This window comes from Ictalurus furcatus, chromosome 18 (assembly GCF_023375685.1).
Source record: "Ictalurus furcatus strain D&B chromosome 18, Billie_1.0, whole genome shotgun sequence".
Lineage (NCBI taxonomy): Eukaryota > Metazoa > Chordata > Actinopteri > Siluriformes > Ictaluridae > Ictalurus > Ictalurus furcatus.
In genome coordinates this window covers 20,509,433-20,527,529 of record NC_071272.1, presented here as the reverse complement: position 1 = coordinate 20,527,529, position 18,097 = coordinate 20,509,433, and the positions used below count along the sequence as shown (strand labels likewise).

At 44.3% G+C, this 18,097-nt stretch overlaps 1 protein-coding gene across 1 annotated transcript in view; it reads right to left on the bottom strand.

Moving 5' to 3' along the window:
- tnksa (tankyrase, TRF1-interacting ankyrin-related ADP-ribose polymerase a) overlaps positions 1-18,097 on the bottom strand; it is a 107,898-nt gene that overhangs the window by 77,840 nt on the left and 11,961 nt on the right. The window contains exon 3 of the mRNA XM_053648834.1: positions 16,225-16,320. Coding sequence (XP_053504809.1) covers positions 16,225-16,320 — 96 coding nt within the window. The remainder of the gene's footprint in view (positions 1-16,224; positions 16,321-18,097) is intronic.

Below are 18,097 nucleotides of genomic sequence, written 5' to 3'. Positions count from 1 at the left end.
GAGAGGCTGAGTAACGAGTAAATTTCCATCCAGGAAAACAGGATTGATCTGCACGGCTCCTGTCGAACGCGACCTCTCGATACCATTAAACAAAAGCACTTAACTGAAATGAACGCCGATTAAGACGGGACTCTCGCGCGCTAAAAAGCTCCACTGAGTGCTTCATCGGCAAAAATAAATGAGCTTCCTTAAGAGAACATCAGGAACACGTGCTCTCTCTTCTAATCAGAGCGTTCCCTTTCTTTATTTCGGTTTTGCTCTGTTGTGCTTGGTCTTGTTGAAACTTGAATTAGCTTCTGTTATCTGTGCTCGTTTTCCTCCGGAGTTTTTTTTTTTTTTTTTTTTTTTTTTTTGCTGAACTGCTTTCAGCTGGGTTTTTATTTCACGAGATTACTTCCCATGCCCTTGGGCTGCATGATAAGAGCTGGAATATTACTCAACTGTTTATGCACCAATTATTCAGCCAATATAATAATCTAATCAATTAGTTTTATTTCACTTCATGTTAAAGTAAACACTCTACAATCTTGGGCAAAAAAAAAAAAAAATGTATTAGACCAAGGTTCAGTAGTGTTGGAGCTCATTCAAAGCTTAACAACTAACTCCACTTTCTTCACATGCATATATATATATATATATATATATATATATATATATATATATATATATATATATATATATATATCTAAAGAAAAAGCTAGTTAGTATTCCATATTACACAGCCCTGTAAAATTCTCAAATCTGATTGGTCGGAAGCCTTTGATTTATTATCTATAAACAGCAGCTATGACCGTAGTACAGATGCAAATCACAGGTTTGTGTTAATGCGCTTGTTCGAAATATATTACCGTTTCTATAGTAACAGCTCATTTACAGGGACTTTGTTGGTCTGTATTCGAGTTTATTGCCACACCGGCTTCGATTGCTATTTCACGGCAAAAATTCGATAAAATTCAGCTTTAAAAGTCAGACGTCTCTGTACGACATGACGCTTTGAAAGATTTGTAAATCTACTTGTAATGAAACTGGAATCGTTTTCCTGGGTCCATTTCACAAAACCAGGCTTTTTTTTTTATAGTTTGTCCTGATAAAAGGTGTGGCTTCATGACAAAAAAAAAAAAAAGTGCTTCACGGTCAAGCGAGTGTTACAATATTGGCATTTCGGTGGTTCTTCAATAAATGTGCTGGTTCTTTGCCCTTCAATAAATACCCATGGGTCAGTCTGGTGTGGGCTACACCATGTCTAGTTTTAAAGGGTAGGTGCATCTTTTTCCAACTACAGGGTTATTTCAAATAATTGGTTATTTCTACACCCCCCACCACCACCACCACCACCACCACGCTTGCCAATAATGTCGGTTATTTTTCTGGATTTTTCCCAGAATGCGTGATCCCACGTCAGTGAAGATTACAGCGTTTTATCTTCTATAAAACTATAAATAAATGTTAAAAAATAACCCCAGGTTAAACTAATCCCATGCAAATACGCACTCGGTATTTATTTTTTAGCTACTCAACTTGTTTCACATGCAAGTCCAGTCACCAGATGCCACTTTGGCGTTTGAGAGACTTTTATCGCAAACGTCCCGAAAAATCTCCCCCCCCAGACGTGATGATTATGTACCGTTTGTTCTAACGGTGTTTGATAACGTCGTTCTCCCCAGACTGAAACTAAACACCGTTACAGCTCTCGTCCGGTTACGGCGTTACTTCCGGCACGTCGGTGGCGTGGTGTATTATTAAACACTGAAGCGCAGCACCATGTTACGTATGACGCACGGGGCTGCTACGATTGGTCGTCGGCACGTAAACGACGAAGACACACCCACCTCGGCAATTTCTACACCGATCTCTTACCACGGATGTCCGTAGTAACAATTACTTTACAGCCATATATCCTGAAAACTAATCCCATCTGAATAGGGCTTTGGAGTGTTTCCATGAGAGAGAGAGAGAGAGAGAAAGGAAAGGCTGGTGAGGAAACGACTGTTTATATAATACTATAATGTACGTGAAAAAAGAAAAATGCCATCACTGGTAAAGTTGCTGCTGTAGAAGAGGAATAAAACACTTCAGGAAGTGCCGTTACAGGAAAACAATCGACGTCCGGGTGACGACGGGAACGCTGCTTCGTCATGTTCGTTTCCGTCACGGATACGACGAAGTCGCCTGTTTCTGAGGTAAACGAAGCGCAGACGCTACGGCACGTTTACAGGTACAGCAGCCGGCGCGGCTTTCAGGATGATCCGTGCATTACACGCACATACATAGTGCATAAAACCCTTTAAGTGAAGCATACATTACTCATACACAAACAGAATAGTACAGGTAGAGCTGAATAAAAGCCTTCAGTGCTCCAAGCGCAACTGCAAGAACTATGGGTCGTGTGTCTGTCAGCGCTGGAGCTCAGACTTCCAAGCAAAAAAAATGAAAACACAAACAGAACAGCTCCAGTAACCTCCAGAGGCTTTATTAGCAGGTGAGAAAGCAGTGAATCTCTGCTGTCACACTGCGCAGGTTTCACATCAAGGCCATGCACACGGCGTGATGCTGAACGCATACTAAGCTTGCGCGGCGCGGCGAGACGCTTTTTGCTAATCGTGGTTAACGCGGTTAGCTCCAGATTTCATCTCGGCTAAGAAGCTAAGCAGCGTATCGGATCAGTCGGCACGCTAACTAAAAATTTAACGGGTGTAACGCAACGGTAACGCAAAAACGCCTAATGTATATATGGCTTTAACAAACCTAATACGCTAGCCTAAAATCTACATCGAGAAGACTAGTAAGCTAGCTCACGTTCTAGTTTCGCTCCGCTTACAAATGACTTCTTTGGCACTCTCGGTAAACATGAGCAAAGAAAGCTGTGACAAACTGTCTTGATTGTTTAACCTTTTGTTCAAAAATTGCGCAATACTCTGCTTGCATAGATATCAAACAATTGCAAACGAAACACAGGTTTATCAAAAATATATCGTTGTTAAATATAGGTGTGCAACAATTATTGGCACCCTTTTAGTCAATACTTTGTGCTACGTCCCTTTGCCAAGATAACAGCTCCGAGTCTTCTCCTATAACGCCTGACGAGGTTGGAGAATACATGGCGAGGGATCTGAGAACGTTCCTCCATACAGAATCTCTCCAGATCCTTCGCATTTCGAGGTCCACGCTGGTGGCCTACGTATTCTCATATTTACACCCCTGTAAAACAGGAAGTCATGGTTGAATAATTTCCTGTTCCTAGTCACCTAGGTGTACTTTAAAAAAAAAAAAAAGTCTATATGAATTCCTAAGAGTGCCAATAATTGTTGCTCACCCATATTTAACAAAGGTTTTTTTTTTTTTTGGATAAACCTGCGTTGTGTTTTCAATCGTTTGATATCCATGACAGCAGAGTATTTTTGTGATTTTTTTTTTTTTAAAACAAAAGATCAAAAGCTTAAACAATAAAGACAATTTTTCACAGCCTTCTTTGCGCGTATTTACCAAAGGGTGCCGATATTAATAGACGGCACTGCATATGTCTGGCGACTGCGGGCTAGGTCATCACTTAGCATCGTTTAGCCGCTGACAGGATGGCGAGCAATCAGGATCTTCTAGAGTTACACGGTTTGAAGGTGTTAGTTTACCTGAATAGCACTCCTCGTCTTTTAGTGGGAGTCCATAATAATAAGTGGCTAACATTCTAGCTAGCGTCAATTTCATTTACAAGTAAATAATTCTTGATGGATTCTTCGGTCAGATTACGACCAAGGAACGTCGGGTTGCTTGGAGACTCGGGTCTTTTTTTTTTTGTTTTTCCAAACCGCAGAAAAAGGGTGCGTTAGAAATATGACCAGGCATATTTATATAGGAATATACATTTGCCGAAGAAAGTCATGTGTTAACAGGATCGGGGAGGATGCTAACGTAGATGTAGCTAGCTGTAGCTAACTAGAGAACATTAGCTAGCTGGAGCAAATTTGCAGGTTACCCAAAAAAACAAAAAAAAAAAACGGTGTGTTGTATTTGTGAACGCAACTACACCGAAGCACATAAAAGTGTGCATTTTAAATCCGATCCATTTCACATGACGCAGCTACGCAAACGGCAAGTTAAACGCTTCCAAGACGTGCACAGTCGTCCAAACCGAATATAATTGTCATAAATGAATAAATCAAATAAAAAGGAGAGTTGGACCGAGTGAGGAGATTCACGGCCAGACGCTATCGTCTTTACCCTCCACCCGGAGCGCTCGGGCAAGACGTGAAACGTCGGCGAACGTCTGCGCGCCGAACTAAACGCCGATCAGATTTTTCCGAAACGATGCCTCGTATTCTAGTATTTCTGAAGAAGGTTTCATCCGGTTCTTTCACTGTGTTTCCACTCCAGATCCAGATCCAGAGGAACATGACAGACCACCGGGTTTCGGACCACGGCAGGGTGCCGTTATTTATAGGTCGAATTGTAACCTGTGAGCACAAAGCTTATCGTAAAAGCGTGTGGCCGGGCAGGAAAGACAAATAACGGCACTCGGAATAAAGCGTGTTCTCTCAAACACTAGGAACACAGATACACATGATGCATGTAGTGTCGGGAAACGGGAACGAACGGGAAATGATTACGACCCTTATTTCAGTCCGCTTAGAGAACATAAATCAGTACAGAGCCGTCGGGTCACACGACGCGCGTTAACGTAGCACGCTTCTCTCATTTTCAGATGTTTTTACTCCTCTTAAAAGCGCACTTGAGTGGTTTTTCACTTAAGGCTGCTAGTGTGTGTGTGTGTGTTGGTTACACATTTCAGTGGGGCTGCGACAATTAGTCGACGTAATTAAATCGATTAAGTCAGAAAAACTACTGACGTGACGTGCATGAGACTGTTTTCACCCCAATTAGCGCAAATAGATACAAATAAGGCATTTAAACGTCGAAAACAACCTCGCTTTTATTTGTTTTTACTGAACACAAGAGGACATGATGGCGGAGCAGGTAGCGTCGCTGCCTCACAGCTACTCCCAGAGTTCCTGCTTCGACCCCGAGCTCGCGCTCGGTGGCGAGTTCCACGTGTTCCGCCCGTGTCTGTGTGGGTTTCCTCTGGGTTCGCCGGTCTCCTCCAACCTCGTAAAAACACGTAGTGGGTGAACTGGCGGCTCTAAATTGCGTGTGTGTTGTGTGTGCGCGCACGTTTGTGAATCAATGTCTATGATGGACCGTGTCCCCCGCCCCTCACCCAGTATAGAGGTCGACCGTTGCGGATTAATCGGCACTGATAACCGATTGCCGGAACTTAAAAAAAAAAAAAAAAAAAAGTTAAAATCCACACCGATAGTCTTTCCCGGTCACGTCCGTAGCTGAGCGGCTGAGGAGAAGGGTCCGCTGTCGTCATACGGTACGAGACCGGAGTCTAGAGGCGAAATAAAAACCATCACTGACCAATTTTGTTGTGTTATTTGAAGTGTTTTTTGCTTCATTTTGGATGTATATCTATTATTTACTTTAATATTTATGAACAGCTCATGAATATTAATATTTATTTCATTTAAAGCACGTTTAGTACCTTTTCACGGTACGGTCAGTACTGTTTATTTTTTGCAGTTCGGCAATATTTTACTTTGAGCGCTACGTTTTCATTCAGTTTGAAAATATCGGTTCATAAACCGGTCACCGGCGGGTACGTGCCGCCCGACGGTGCATTTTACAGAGGACTAATCGGTCGACCTCTAATCCAGCGCTCCCAGGATAAGCTCCAAATCCACTGTGACCCTGACCGAGATGAAGCACTTACTGAAGATGCATGAACGAGAACGCGAACCGAGTCCGACCGAGTTTAACGCCACGTTGCTCGTTTAGATTATGACGAGGAGAACTAATCCACAAATTCTGGACTGAATAAAATAATTGAAACGAGGAAATGCTATTGGAGCGCACGGTGGCTGGGCGGTTAGCGCGTTCGCCTCGGGAAAATGAAACGTTCCAGCGACTGTGTAACTAGGCACATTTGAAAACGTACTCCATAATGTAAATCGTTCTTCATTTTTGGCATGTGCGTCGAAAATGCGTCTGTGTTTTGCTCTTTAAGCAATTTCGAAAATGGACAATATATTTTAATATACAGTTATTTCTTCCCTAATCGTTATTTATGTTGACGTGTAGATAGTTATTTATTTTGAGTAGTTATTCGTTTGCAATAAAAAGTTTATTCATAAACCTTTGTTTGACTAGTTTATTACTGAACACACGCCGTGTCAACCTCCACCTCCACCAATAAATTCTCAACCTGCAGGAAACACTGTTAGGTATATGATATTGTTGCCATACTGCAGATCAAGCTTATGTGATGTAACCGTTTAATCGTCTTTACACAATACCACACTGACACAACACGCAGTGACATTTACTCCCCTTTATATATTATATTATATTATACGATCAGACCTGCCAACCTTCACAAGCGTCACGATTTACCGTCGGAGTACGTTGCCGAGTTGCTACGATTCACGACTCAGAAATATGCCAAAACGGCAGTCTCCAAAATAAAAATGGCAGATGAGCGAATCGATATATAAACCTGGAATGATGAGTGTTTCTGATATTAACACTACCTGGAAGCCCCGCCCACTTCACCAGGCAGAAGCCGACTCCTCTTTACAGGCACGCGCAGCACGGAAGCCTATTCTGGGCACGTTTGCAACAGTCCGAGTGCGTTCGTTCGTTCCTGGTTTCGGACTCGCTCGATCCTATCGAACCCCGATGCGTTTGCGTTCATCTTACGTCATCATAAAGACGTCTGGTTTTATTACTGTTTTGGTGCTACGATGCGCAGCAGCGGACCTCTTCTGTGTGTTGCTATGTTCCCCTGCCGCTCGTGGTACACGCGGGTTACTTTACTTCCTGCACGAGCGCGGACCCGGGTACGAGTTGCGTTTCGGCGCAACCGAACTCGGACCAGTTCCTACAGGTGGTCTCAGGTTCGGCGCTACACCGGTCCGCGTGACGGCGTTCACGTTACCGATTTGTCATACAAACCGTGCTCTGCTTCGGACTAATCTGCCCCACCCCCCGCCCCGAATGAACAGAAACAGGAGCTCTGGAAATAGGCGACATCAGCACGTCTACACCGTAACGTACTTTGTATTCAGAGTGGAGGTAGATTTTGGAGTCAGCGCAACACTGGCAAGCAGGTCCCGACTGCACAGCTGGTCATGTTATTACACCCTCCCCGTACTCTCCTTAATCCTGAAGTGGTGGAAGCAGCTGTCTTTTTTTTTTTTTTAACCATTCCGAATGAATAAATCATTTACTGTGATTTTTTGAAATGGTAAATCGAGCGGAGGGGAAAAAAAATGAAGAAAAAAAAAATCAATAAATGCACAAGACCCTTACTGCAAACCCCTACTACAAAGACTGCACAAATGTTACAGGAAGTAAGAACATGAGCACCGTGCGAGCACCGCGTCGCATCCAATATGCTCCCATCCAATCTACAGACTGGAAAGTTGGAGTTGGAAGAGTTTGCAAGAGCGCGAGTATAAAAACAATAAGAGGCTGTAGTAGAGGAGTTTTCCCGGTCGGGCGTGAAAAGCTTTTAAAAATAAAAATCGGTATTAGAGTGCGGTATTACTGATGTGTTTTATGTCGTAGAATAAAGCGTGAAAATATCTTGAGATCGCGTTAAACACAGACCTGATTTCAGGCATTTAACTAAAAACCCTTTCAAAAAAAAACCCCATTGACTTTGGGACGACGGGAGCGAGAGAGACAGAGAGACACAAAGAGACAGCAAGAAAGACAGAGAGACAGAGTGACTGCAAGAAAGACAGAGGGAGAGCGAGAGAGAGACAGAAAGACATAGCGAGACAGAGACAGAGCGAGCGAGAAAGACAGAAATACAGCAGGAAAGACAGAGCGAGAAAGACAGAAATACAGCAGGAAAGAGAGTGAGAAAGACAGAAATACAGCAGGAAAGACAGAGTGAGAAAGACAGAATACAGCAGGAAAGACAGAGAGAAAGACAGAAATACAGCAGGAAAGACAGAGCGAGAAAGACAGAAATACAGCAGGAAAGAGAGTGAGAAAGACAGAATACAGCAGGAAAGAGAGTGAGAAAGACAGAATACAGCAGGAAAGACAGAGAGAAAGACAGAAATACAGCAGGAAAGACAGAGAGAACGAGAAAGACAGAAATACAGCAGGAAAGACAGAGAGAGCAAGAGAGACAGAAATACAGCAGGAAAGACAGAGAGAGCAAGAGAGACAGAAATACAGCAGGAAAGACAGAGAGAGCAAGAGAGACAGAAATACAGCAGGAAAGACAGAGAGAGCAAGAGAGACAGAAATACAGCAGGAAAGACAGACAGTGAGAAAGACAGAAATACAGCAGGAAAGAGAGTGAGAAAGACAGAAATACAGCAGGAAAGACAGAGAGAACGAGAAAGACAGAAATACAGCAGGAAAGACAGAGAGAGCAAGAGAGACAGAAATACAGCAGGAAAGACAGAGAGAGCAAGAGAGACAGAAATACAGCAGGAAAGACAGACAGTGAGAAAGACAGAAATACAGCAGGAAAGAGAGTGAGAAAGACAGAAATACAGCAGGAAAGACAGAGTGAGAAAGACAGAATACAGCAGGAAAGACAGAGAGAAAGACAGAAATACAGCAGGAAAGACAGAGCGAGAAAGACAGAATACAGCAGGAAAGACAGAGAGAAAGACAGAAATACAGCAGGAAAGACAGAGCGAGAAAGACAGAAATACAGCAGGAAAGAGAGTGAGAAAGACAGAATACAGCAGGAAAGACAGAGAGAAAGACAGAAATACAGCAGGAAAGACAGAGAGAACGAGAAAGACAGAAATACAGCAGGAAAGACAGAGAGAGCAAGAGAGACAGAAATACAGCAGGAAAGACAGAGAGAGCAAGAGAGACAGAAATACAGCAGGAAAGACAGACAGTGAGAAAGACAGAAATACAGCAGGAAAGAGAGTGAGAAAGACAGAAATACAGCAGGAAAGACAGAGAGAACGAGAAAGACAGAAATACAGCAGGAAAGACAGAGAGAGCAAGAGAGACAGAAATACAGCAGGAAAGACAGACAGTGAGAAAGACAGAAATACAGCAGGAAAGAGAGTGAGAAAGACAGAAATACAGCAGGAAAGACAGAGAGAACGAGAAAGACAGAAATACAGCAGGAAAGACAGAGAGAGCAAGAGAGACAGAAATACAGCAGGAAAGACAGACAGTGAGAAAGACAGAAATACAGCAGGAAAGAGAGCGAGAAAGACAGAAATACAGCAGGAAAGACAGAGTGAGAAAGACAGAATACAGCAGGAAAGACAGAGAGAAAGACAGAAATACAGCAGGAAAGACAGAGCGAGAAAGACAGAAATACAGCAGGAAAGAGAGTGAGAAAGACAGAATACAGCAGGAAAGACAGAGAGAAAGACAGAAATACAGCAGGAAAGACAGAGAGAACGAGAAAGACAGAAATACAGCAGGAAAGACAGAGAGAAAGACAGAAATACAGCAGGAAAGACAGAGAGAACGAGAAAGACAGAAATACAGCAGGAAAGACAGAGAGAGCAAGAGAGACAGAAATACAGCAGGAAAGACAGACAGTGAGAAAGACAGAAATACAGCAGGAAAGACAGAGAGAGCAAGAGAGACAGAAATACAGCAGGAAAGACAGAGAGAGCAAGAGAGACAGAAATACAGCAGGAAAGACAGACAGTGAGAAAGACAGAAATACAGCAGGAAAGACAGAGAGAGCAAGAGAGACAGAAATACAGCAGGAAAGACAGAGAGAGCAAGAGAGACAGAAATACAGCAGGAAAGACAGACAGTGAGAAAGACAGAAATACAGCAGGAAAGAGAGCGAGAAAGACAGAAATACAGCAGGAAAGACAGAGTGAGAAAGACAGAATACAGCAGGAAAGACAGAGAGAAAGACAGAAATACAGCAGGAAAGACAGAGCGAGAAAGACAGAAATACAGCAGGAAAGAGAGTGAGAAAGACAGAATACAGCAGGAAAGACAGAGAGAAAGACAGAAATACAGCAGGAAAGACAGAGAGAACGAGAAAGACAGAAATACAGCAGGAAAGACAGAGAGAAAGACAGAAATACAGCAGGAAAGACAGAGAGAACGAGAAAGACAGAAATACAGCAGGAAAGACAGAGAGAGCAAGAGAGACAGAAATACAGCAGGAAAGACAGACAGTGAGAAAGACAGAAATACAGCAGGAAAGACAGAGAGAGCAAGAGAGACAGAAATACAGCAGGAAAGACAGAGAGAGCAAGAGAGACAGAAATACAGCAGGAAAGACAGACAGTGAGAAAGACAGAAATACAGCAGGAAAGACAGAGAGAGCAAGAGAGACAGAAATACAGCAGGAAAGACAGAGAGAGTGAGAGAGACAGAGCGAGTGAGCGTGAGAAAGAGAGCGTGAGAGCGAGACAGAGAGCGAGAGAGAGACCGAGAGAGTGAGAGACAGAGACAGCAAGAAAGACAGATAGAGAGCGCGAGACAAAGCAAGCGAAAGAGACAGAGAGAGCGAGTTCGAGAGAGACACCAAAAAAGACAGAGTACGAGACAGAGCGCAAGAGAGACAGAGACAAAGAGAGCGAGAGAGAGTCTGAGAGCGAGAGAGAGAGAGCGAGACAGCAAGAAAGTGAGAGTGAGACAAAGCAAGCGAGAGAGACAGAGACAGCGAAAGAGACAGACAGAGAGAGACAGAGCGCGAGAGAGAGAAAAAGAGAGCGAGAAAGACAAAGAGAACGAGAGAGACAGAGCAAGTGAAAGAGACAGAGAGCGAGACAGACAGACAGACAGACAGAGGGGGACAGCGAGTGCGGTATTACTGATGTAGTTCATGTTGTAGAATAAAGCCTGAAAATATCTCGACACTGTGTTAAACACGGACCTGATTTCAGGCATTTAACTAAAAACCCTTTCAAAAACCCCACTGATTTTGGGACGACGAAACCGCAAGTGCAAAAAATAAATAAATAAATAAATAAATAAATAAATAAATAAATAACTAAAGCGCCGAGTCATTTGGGGGTTTTAGGACAGGTTTTCCCACCACGCTACAGTCACGCATGTGTAACCAGTCAGAGTCTCCAGAGCTGGGACCATCATCGGAGTTTACCGCAGCAGCACGGTTTACAGCTCACATCTCGCGCATCTCAGAAACGTGACGGAGTAAAGAGCGAGGTGGTGATGAAGACGAAGATGAAGAGGATGATGAAGATGAATGGCAGCCAGAGCCTATTACGCTCATCTCGCCTCAATGCTGCAAGAGCAAGCAACAGAGCACTATACTGCCTTCAAAAACTGCAGGGAAAAGAGAAAGAGGATCTTTAACAATGATGAGAAGTACTTGAGTAGCTGGCAAGGGACAGCTTGGGCTATTTTTACACACACACACACACACACACACACACACACACACACACAATATGGCGAGGGCATCTCATCTGCCATTATCGCCAAAATGTGAAAGCGAGTCTCTCAATAGCGGTTTGTTATCAGAGTTCAAGGCAGACTCTTTTATTGAATGAAGGCAGCTCTAAATGCATTTGCTACTCCTGTGGAGCTCAGAGTTGATTTTTTCCATCGTGGTGAGTGATGCACTGCCTCGACCCTCAAGCACCTTCTGTTTGATACGAGACAGAAGTAATGATCTTTATTTATTTATGAGAGCTCGCGCGCTGCAATTTGGAACAAATTATGCCTCAATCATCTTCAACGCAGAATTAAAGTGTCAAGCGTCGACAAGTGGCGGAGATCACAGATTTTCTGGGAGGTTTTGTTTTTTTTTTTTTAAATCCGGCCCGCCACAACATATACTTAAACGTATATAAAAATAACTGTAGATCTGTATTAAACCTCAGTTAAGATTAACCAAGCGGTGGAGGCGTTGTGTTTTCGGGTCGCCCGTCCGTCTGCTAGCGTGAGCGCTCGAGAAACGAAGCGGTTGAATGATCGCAGGATTGGTGAGGAATTATCTCGGTAACCAGCAGGCAAAGCCATTCCATTTTAGATTTGATCCAGTGGTTGCTCGGAACACACACACACACACACACACACACACACACACGCACAAAAGAAAAAAAGAGTAATGCACAGGAGAGGTTTTAGCTTTCATGCATTAACGAGCGAGCGGTCAGATTAATTATCATGAGTGTGCGGTGACGTGCAATGCATTAACATCATGCTTGGTCATCGCAGTGGTTTAAATTAGGCTACGCAAAACCAACTAAATTTGTAAGAAAATATCGTGGGCAGGTACAGACAAAAATAATAACTGCATGAACAGGTTTAAAATAAATAAATAAATAAATAAATAAATAAATAAATAACACTCTTAGCGAGAGAGACACAGAGAGTGAGAGAGAGACAGAGACACACACAGAGAGAGCGAGAGAGACGGACACGGAGAGACAGACCGAGAGAGAGCGCGAGCGACTGAGAGAGAGCACCAGAGAGACACAGAGAGAGCGCCAGAGAGACACAGAGAGAGCGCCAGAGAGACCGAGGGAGAGACACACACAGAGAGAGAGACACAGAGAGAGACACAGAGAGAGACAGAGAGCGAGACAGAGAGCGAGAGAGACAGACACAGAGAGAGTGAGCGAGAGACAGAGAGAGCGGGCGAGAGAGACAGACACACAGAGTGAGAGAGACAGACACACAGAGTGAGAGAGAGACACAGAGAGAGCGAGAGAGAGACACAGACAGAGCGAGAGAGAGACACAGACAGAGCGAGAGAGAGACACAGACAGAGCGAGAGAGAGACACAGACAGAGCGAGACAGAGAGACACAGAGAGAGCGAGACAGAGAGAGAGCGAGACAGAGAGAGAGCGAGAGAGAGAGAGACAGGGAGCGAAAGAGAGACAGGGAGCGAAAGAGAGACAGGGAGCGAAAGAGAGACAGAGAGAGCGACAGAGACAGAGAGAGCGACAGGGACAGAGAGTGAGAGTGAGAGACAGAGATCAAGGTTGTGTCTATTGGTCTGGATGTTTCATGAAAATCCTAAAGAGAATCAATAAATAGTGGCTTTATTTCAAACAGGCGAGACAGGTGAACATTTCAGCTCGCCTCAAAGAGAACGTCAAAAGAAATACATGAAGAAAGGATCCGAGCCTTTTCAAGACTTCAGATATAGATTTTCTTTACACCTTTCAGATATTCTAGTTAGGGGCTTTTGTGTCGTTTTAAAGGTCGTTAACAGAGAAAATATGAAAAGTGCAGAAAAACACCAGGCTGAGACACCGAGGAGCTTGTTCAGCCAAGTCTGCAGCAGACCAGGATTTTTCATGATTTTTTAAATTTATTATTATTATTATTATTATTATTAGTGTTTTGTCCGGTCATCGCGTTGGGTAGAACAATAAACCGTTTGCACGTGCGAGTGGTCAGGAACTTGGTGCGTATCGGTTGCTTTCCTCTGGAACTCATGCACGTGCATATTTATTACGCAAAACGTAAAAAAAAAAATAAAAAGAATAATAATAATAATAATAATAAATATTACAATAATTAACTACCAACCAGTTAATAATGTGCCAATATTATCCACAGCTGATGGATGTGGACGCAGGAAATCTGACAACAACATCAGGAGTTTAAGCCGGCAAGCGAGTTACTCATTTACATGAATAACGGATATAAATACACAGACATATTCGCTCATTAAATCTGCAACACTGACTACACAGATCACGGTTTGAAGACGGAAAACATAATGCACTCATCACAGTTGGCTAACTAGCTTGTTGCTAACAAAATATGAACATTGAGGCGTCCATGATTCCCCCCCACAACTCTGTACCTCAAACACAGAGGTCGAAGATGCCGTAACGGGAAGGTGCCGCGAGCTGGACGCAGCATTAACGATTAAGTTAATGATAATGAGTCTTTATAGTGTATTCACAGCACAGAGAAATTCTTTTCTTCGCATATTTCCCCAGCATGTCAGGAAGCTGGGGTCGGAGCGCAGGGTCGGCCGTGATACGGCGCCCCCTGGAGTAGAGAGGGTTAAGGGCCTTGCTCAAGGGCCCAACAGTGGCAGCTTGGCAGTGCTGGAGCTTGAACCCCCGACCTTCCGATCAGTAACCCCGAGCCTTAACCGCCAAGCCACCCCTGCCCCTGTTAGTCATGTCGGAGGTCTGAATTCCCACGTGTGCAATTCAGGTATAAAATCCTCTATGTGCTATGTAGCTCAGAAAACCATCAGCAAACGTATTCATAAAGAAGAGATCACCGACTCACTCCTCTAGAACCAGAGTTTTCTTCTTATACACTAAATTCGGATTTTCCGCCAATATTTTGTCCAGGAAATGTTTGCCAAAAAACATCCATAACATCCCCTTGCTAACGTCAAGGGAAAGCTCTGCGCTACACAGCACGAACTTCACTCCCCATCAGGAGGTCACGCTCACCGTCAGCTTTTACGTTTTAACTCGGCGAAGATCTTACCGCGCAGGGTTATCACGCTCGCGCCTTCTCGGTGGGGAAGAAGCATCTAATATCCATTTCGTTTCGTTTCAGATGTTCGTCAGGCTGAACTGCACAGCAGGTGAGAGTAATGTGAACTGTCAGGACGCCGGCGTTTCACGAACAAAAGCGCATTTACAGACTAGTTTGTTTTTTTTTTTGTTTTTTTTTTTAAAGGCTTAAGTGCGCGCTAATCCGTTCGACTGCAAGCTCGTCTCAGGTAAATCTTCGCTAAATCGCCTTGCGGCGTTTATTAGCTCGGAGTTATCATTTCGGTTAAAACCACAGGGATGTTCGTTCGCTTTCTAATTTGCTTCATGTTGAACTCGTTTCGTGAATAATTAGCGGCAATCTGATGTCTCCAGGCACTTCTTCTCCAGTGTCAAGTGGGCGGGGTTAATCATGGCGAAGTGACCATGTTTTGATGATTGATTTTCACGTCCATTAAAGAGATCGTTTGGAGAACTAGAGCACGACACGATCGCATGGCGATTGGCCTTCACTACCCGGCTCAGAGGCATGGGAGCCTCTGAGCCGGGTAGTGAAGGCCAGGTAGTGACGACGTCATTATATCAGCGGCTAATTCTCATTTCTCGAGCCCGAAGACCCCAAAGATGATTTTCATATATCTCTACCAACAATTCTTGCATGCATTCAATGCATCATTAGCATTAATCCATAACGACAGAACAAATGAGAAAAAGGCAATGCAAATGAACAGGAAGGATTGTTTTGTTCTACAGGTCGACCGATTGATCGGTTTCGCCGGCATCGATAAGAGATTGCTGGAACTCTCGTTTATCTGTAAAAATCCACGCCGATCGTTTTCCCCGGGGTTGCATCGTTATACGGTACGAGAGCGGCCTCTAGAGGTGAAATAAAAACTAATCGCTGACTAATTTTGTTGTGTTATTTGAAATGTTTTATTAATTTTGGATGTCTGGATTTATATGTGTTATTTGGAGTGTTGTTTTTTGGTTCGGTTTGGATGTATACATTTTATTTACTTTAATATTTATTATGAGTTAATATATATTAATACTTATTACGTTTTAAAAAGTACACTACATTTTCACGGTACGGTCAGTACTGTTTATTTTTGTAATAAACTTGTGTTACGTTTTCATTCAAGAGCAATTTTAAAAACTACAAACCGGTCGATCAAAGACACTCTGCCCTCCTGTAACAGTGTGTTTTGCCCTATACAGCCTCCCATATGACGCGGCTACTTAACGATGCAAGACGCCGACTAATCTTGACAATGAATTACACACATTCTACACACGACTGCTCTGTTACTGCCCAACGCCAACACCCGAGATGTGATGCAACTCGGAGTAAACGTGGGGAGAACGTGGATGAGGAGGGACCCGATGCAAACAGGGGTGGGGTGGGGTGGGGGGGACGACTCCTGCTGTGTGCATCAACAAAAACAACACTGAGCATCAGTGCAATCAGTGGAGCGTGCGAGAGAGAGAGATCAGACTCCTGCTGCATGCATCCACAAAAACATCAATGACCATCATTACAAAGAGGGAGAGAAAGAGAGAGAGAGAGAGAGAAGAATTGGAAAGATACACAAGCACAAATATGCGCGCGCACACACACACACACACAAAACAATCGGTGAACATTTGAAAGCCACTGAGCAGCAATCAGTGACAGACTGAGAGAAACCCAGCCAGAGGAGAGAGAGAGAGAGAGAGAGCTGGACAGATGAAGAAAGAGAGCAGTTGGCGGTGTTGACTCACCAGTGAGTACGGCTTTGGCGGACGGCTCGGCCAGGTCCAGCGCTGATTTGCCGTCGGTGTTGCGGATGTTGGCGTCTCCGCCGTGCTGGAGCAGTACTGTGCAGGGGAAACACAGACAGTAGCGTAACTCAGGCAGGCACAGGCTCGAGCCCAGCGCTCTCCTCGACATCACGCTCACACACATCGCACGGCACGCGCGCAACGGACAAAGCGACACACCACGCGCTACGCTGAGGGCCGGCAAAAAAGCCCATGATACTAGAGCACCAATATACGAGATGGCGGGGATGAGAGCGCGCGTGAGAGAGAGAGAGAGAGCGAGCGAGAGCGAGCAAGAAAGAGAGAGAGAGCTGGAGAAGAAGACAAAGCGAGCTGATTCACCGCGCTCAGATTTTTAATCTCCCGCTGCCAAGTGAACAGCTCAACACAAACAGCCTCCAGAGTCGCCAACTGCCTGCGCGCGCGCACACGCGCACACACACTCGCTCACTCTCTCTCCATCTCTCTCTTGAAAAACAACACACTCGCTCGCTCACACACCTCCTGCCTCCTCACCATCACAGCTAGTTAAAGAAAATATCAACTGTACACAATGTTCCCTTTCACCCCAAATGTACTGCGTCAGCCAAGACACACACTCGCCTCAAGAGACGTTGTCTCGTTAACATCATTTCTACATCGCACAATTAAAACAAATAAATAAATTTGCGCATGTAAATACACAAATCAATTCGGAAACACGTCGTCACTGTTGTGCCTCTTACAGGGCGCCATTACTTTTCACACACACAGAGGCCAAACAAAAGGGGGAAAAAACGGTTGCTGTTTGCAATAACGATCCAGACACAGGCTCTTAAGTAAATCCAGTGATTAATATATTTCAGCTGGCCACAATCTTTTTAACCCTAACTGATGCAGTGTGCACGTGTTTCTCGTGTTTCGACGCATCCCGCGGTCGTGGAAAAGACGTTCCTGTGTTTCAGAAGGGGAAAACTGTTGGCCTGGATCGAGCAGAGAAAACGACTAAGGAGATTGCTGAAATCTCTGGAACTGGGTTAAGAACTGTCCAAAGCATTATTAAAAACTGGAAGGAGAGTGAGGAGAGTCGGGGAGAGTGAGGAACTGTCAACTGGGAGGAAGAACTGTGGTATTAGAGTATATTAGATATGAGAGTGTGCGACTAAGAGCGTGTGTGTGTGTGTGTGTGTGTATAATCGATAATAATAGTTATCGATTCGTTGGTCTGCGCGGCACGGGGCACGTTTACTCGTTACGTTACTTCCCTTCCGAAATCACGCGTCGGAGAGGAAATACTACAGTTGCGTCCCAAATGACGTCCTATACACTTACACTATGCACTACAGTCTAGTGTATGAATTTTAGAAAGGTAAGATCGTCTCAAACGGAACACGAGCGCTTTTTAAACTAACCGGAAGTATAAGCCGTGTCCCGGACGATGGCACACGACGTCGGACGCACGTGATGCGACGCGGCTAGCTTTAGCAGAATACCCAGAGGCACCGTTACCTTTCGTTCCCAACACGACCTCTAAAGCAGGGAGCCTTTTATATTAAACACCGTCCAAGACTGCAACCTGCGAACTTTAGAAAGCGGAGCTTGTGTAGCACGGAAGCACGACAGTGATGTACGAGCACGAACTCATGTCCACATCCAAAACGCTCCACTGTGTGCGAGGGTTGGAGAAACTGGTGTGAATTACTTTAGAGGTTGAGTTTAAATCAAGGTTATAGTCGTTATGTGCTGTAACTGCGCACTTGCAGTGTCGATTCTGTTGTTTATTACAACGGGAGCGATCTATTAGTAACGAGGCCGTGTTGTTCCTCACTCGCGGTGATAAACAGAGTAGCGCTCC